The sequence below is a fragment of the Papilio xuthus genome, unplaced genomic scaffold (genome assembly GCF_000836235.2).
Source record: "Papilio xuthus unplaced genomic scaffold, Pxut_1.1 DF825928.1, whole genome shotgun sequence".
Lineage (NCBI taxonomy): Eukaryota > Metazoa > Arthropoda > Insecta > Lepidoptera > Papilionidae > Papilio > Papilio xuthus.
Window position 1 is genome coordinate 1,072,208 of NW_013532721.1, and position 3,692 is coordinate 1,075,899.

General features: G+C 33.6%; 1 protein-coding gene across 1 annotated transcript; it reads left to right on the forward strand.

Annotated features, from left to right (window-relative positions):
- Positions 1–3,692, forward strand: CPR34 (cuticular protein RR-1 motif 34). Its single transcript, NM_001312583.1, is given in 4 exon segments — positions 1–38; positions 2,324–2,553; positions 2,720–2,975; positions 3,192–3,692. Coding segments are annotated over 4 exon segments (594 nt in total). The 5' UTR covers positions 1–26; the 3' UTR covers positions 3,288–3,692.

The following is a 3,692-nucleotide window of genomic DNA, read 5'->3' on the forward strand; positions in this document are numbered from 1 at the left end:
CGCACGTTACATTATAAAAAAACACAATGAAAGTACTGGTAAGTTCAAAGCTTTTTATCAAGCATTCTTAACGTAAATAGCTTAATGATAAGTGATCCTTTTGAACAACATTGAAAATATTAGCTGCGCTTAGAGATGTACGTATGTGATTAATTCAAAGTCCAAATGTTGCTTTAATGTTTGTGAATTTCCGCAATCATCTCTTGCGAGATGCAAGCTCAAAATAGGGTCGGTTGTTGAACTTTGACATAAAGATAGAATACGGTCCATTAATTATGTGCTTTAATATTAGACAATGCAAATTTATTTTTATGGTTATGTGGGACAATTTCTAAATTTAACAGTGCTGATATTGCTAATAGTGTGCGATTACCAAATATAAAGATAACTCTAAATTTTTAGATACAGACCAATCTCTGTGCAGTACATATATTTTTACTAACGAAATTTATCAATTACTTTTAATTTATGTAACTAAGTTTTTTTATATAAACTATCCATTTCGCGCGACTTCGGACCCGGAGATAGTGTAACTTCCTAACAGTGAAAAAAATTTTCAAATTGGTTCAGTAATTTAGGCGCCTATTCAATGCAAACAAACAATCAAATCTTTGCTCTTTATAATATTAGTATCAACTTAAAAGAAGTAATTTTGACCTTAACTAATGATCATCCTAATAACACAAAGTCAAAAATGGTTACATCGTCTGACATGATTTTAACAAAACCTGAGCTTGGACCTTTTCTGGTGAACCTCGATTTTAGAATGTGACACTTGGTTTCCACTTCCAAAACTTACGTATTAACAACTTCTATATAGAGATAGTAATCCATACTTTGAATTTAATAAATTTTAAATTCATATAAATCGGAGACAAGCTATTTGGAATTCGACCTTGAAATCTTGAACCAGAAAACCAGCCATCGATTTAATAAAGAACACTTATGAAAGAATAAAACATCCTTTTGTAAATAGCTTAAAATATACGTAATATACAAATAGTGACAAATAAAGTTATAAAATAATTGCAAAAACGTTTGTGATATTTACTTAAGCAAAGTGGTGTCGCAAGTTTTTTTTTGTTAGAATCAAGACTGATACGTCTGTCTGTCTGTTCTAGTACATTACCTACTTTTTAAAACGTGCTGTTATACAAACTGTCTTGTTCATCGTGTTGGCAAATTGCATAACCACTTTCTAGGTCACGATGTTTTCGGCCTCAGGTATTTTGAACTCAGTTTACAGGTGTACTAAAAGTTCTAACATAAAATCTGTATTACATGACATTAAAAGAAATTATACATATAATTACACTGAACTTTTAAATTGCGATGTTTTTAAAGTAAATTAATAATTTTTGGTTAATCAATTGTTAAATACCAAAATTTAAACCTAAAATAATCTAAATTTATTTCTCTTTTTAATAAAGTCAATATCAAGAACTAGTTACAATTATTATAGATAAACGCATTAGCTTGGTCCAAGTGCGTGAAATAAACGTTAGAACATTACAACAAGTAGTCGTCCGATTGATAATCCGTTTCGCTTGAGAGCTTACAATTGAAGCGTTAAGTACTGTGATGTGTATTCGTCGTAACAACATTACGAGATTATTATCGATGTTAAGGAAACATTAGTAAATTATTACCAAATGTGTAACGTAAGTGAAGAAAAAAAAGTTAGTTAATACATGCACACATTCGCCAATCACTGCTTTTCCGAAGGCCATCGCGCTTTGAGAAAGATGACCCTCGTTACATAAATGCAAAACAATATCCGAACGACTATCAATGGTAACAAAGCATGTCTAGTTCGGATGCGATTTCAATGAAAACAATGCCCTGTTTAAGTTCGCGAACATGTTTCACTGGAGTCCACTTTCGCCCGGGCCGCGTGTCGGATAAGGTTGTTTCGTAATTATGGTGGGCCATTGTATCCGCTCCACCTTATCTTACAACATCGTGAATATGATTAAGCTCTTCTCAGTGAGGTCACAGTTTCATTATCGGTCATTACTTTACATAACCGCAATTGAAATGTTATACTGTACAAATCAGAATAAGTTGTTGTGCTCTTTTGAACTCCAATCTTGTTACTTTCAACCGTATCAATATAGAAGGTTCATATTACCTAATACACTTTGTTCACGAATTGTTAAGTGACATGTTTTTGCAAGATTCATGTATAGATTTGTTAGTTTGTTATACTTTTAGTAAGGTCAATTAGTCAGATAAACTTTTCAGTAAACTTTTTTCCGGTCACAGTAAAACACATTTTTTAAGCTATGTATAATATATTAATATAAGTTCTTTTGTATTCCAGGTAGCATTATCCGCAGTGCTTGCACTTACGACAGCTCTCCCTCAAAGGAGAGCGCCGGAGCAGCCGAGCGACCAAGCGGCAGCGGAGCAGAACTACAACTACCAGCCCGACTACAGACAGCCTAAGCCCATCGAAGACTTCAGACCCAAAGTGCAGTTGGACCTCACCACAGTCATTCCCATCATCCGTTTCGACAAGGAACAAGGCACCGACGGAAGCTACAAGACCTCGTAAGTATCACATTTTTAAAATATTTAGTTTGGGTATGAAATACTATAATTTGCATAGAGTCGAGGGATCACTCAGAATCATCAAATTAAAGGCATTTTATCGTCTAATACAATCAGAACTTATAACGATGACTGAAATATAATGGCCATAATGAAAAATTTCCAGATACGAGACCGGCAACAACATCCAGGCTGAAGAGCAAGGCTATCTTAAGACGGTTGGCGAGAACCAAGACCAAGCTCTAGTGCAACAGGGCTCTTACTCGTACACCGCTCCCAACGGAGAGGTCATCACGGTCGAGTACACCGCCGACGAGTTCGGATTCAGAGTCAAGGGCGACCACATCCCTACCCCACCACCAGTCTCTCCTGAAATCCAAAAGGGACTAGACCTCATCTACGCCGGAATTAAGGCCAATGCGGTAAGAATACATACTTCAATTCCACTTAAAAAAAATTGAATACTTATTAGTAGGCCGCTTATTTTAATTTAACTAATGCCTTCATAGCCTTTATTTTGAACTAAATGTAATCCAAACATTTACAAAATATCAATTATATTATATTTATATATAATAATTTAACCATACTTTATGTATGTATAGATTTAAAAACATACTATTGAATTTTATTTTTAGGAACGTGCCGCCTTAGAAGCCAAGAACAACCCAGAAGCTGCCAGACAACAAGAAGAGAAAGCCGCCCTGGACTACAAGGGTTTCTACTACCAGTAAACAAATAGTGCGAAATTAAAAAAACATATGCTTAAAGACTAAAAATGTTTAAACCGTTAAAGTCCCCAGTGTTTAAAATAGGTACCTATATGTAAACTTCAAGATGCCATCTTCAATATCCCAATTTTATGGACGACATTTACACCTAATATTAAACAATAGTCCAGATGAGTTATCAAGTGCCTATGCTTTAAGACTAAGTTTTTAAATAAAATAGAATTTTATAAAATGTGTAACAAAAAGTCAGCCTTATTAAGGCAATATAATATAAGGAACCTACTCATGAAAGACGTTGTTTACAAGTGTTCAATTTGTACTTAATTTTATAGTTTTGTACATATATTTTTAATTTATATTATAATTCAAAACAATTTATATTAATAAAAATGTTAAATAATGTTTCAA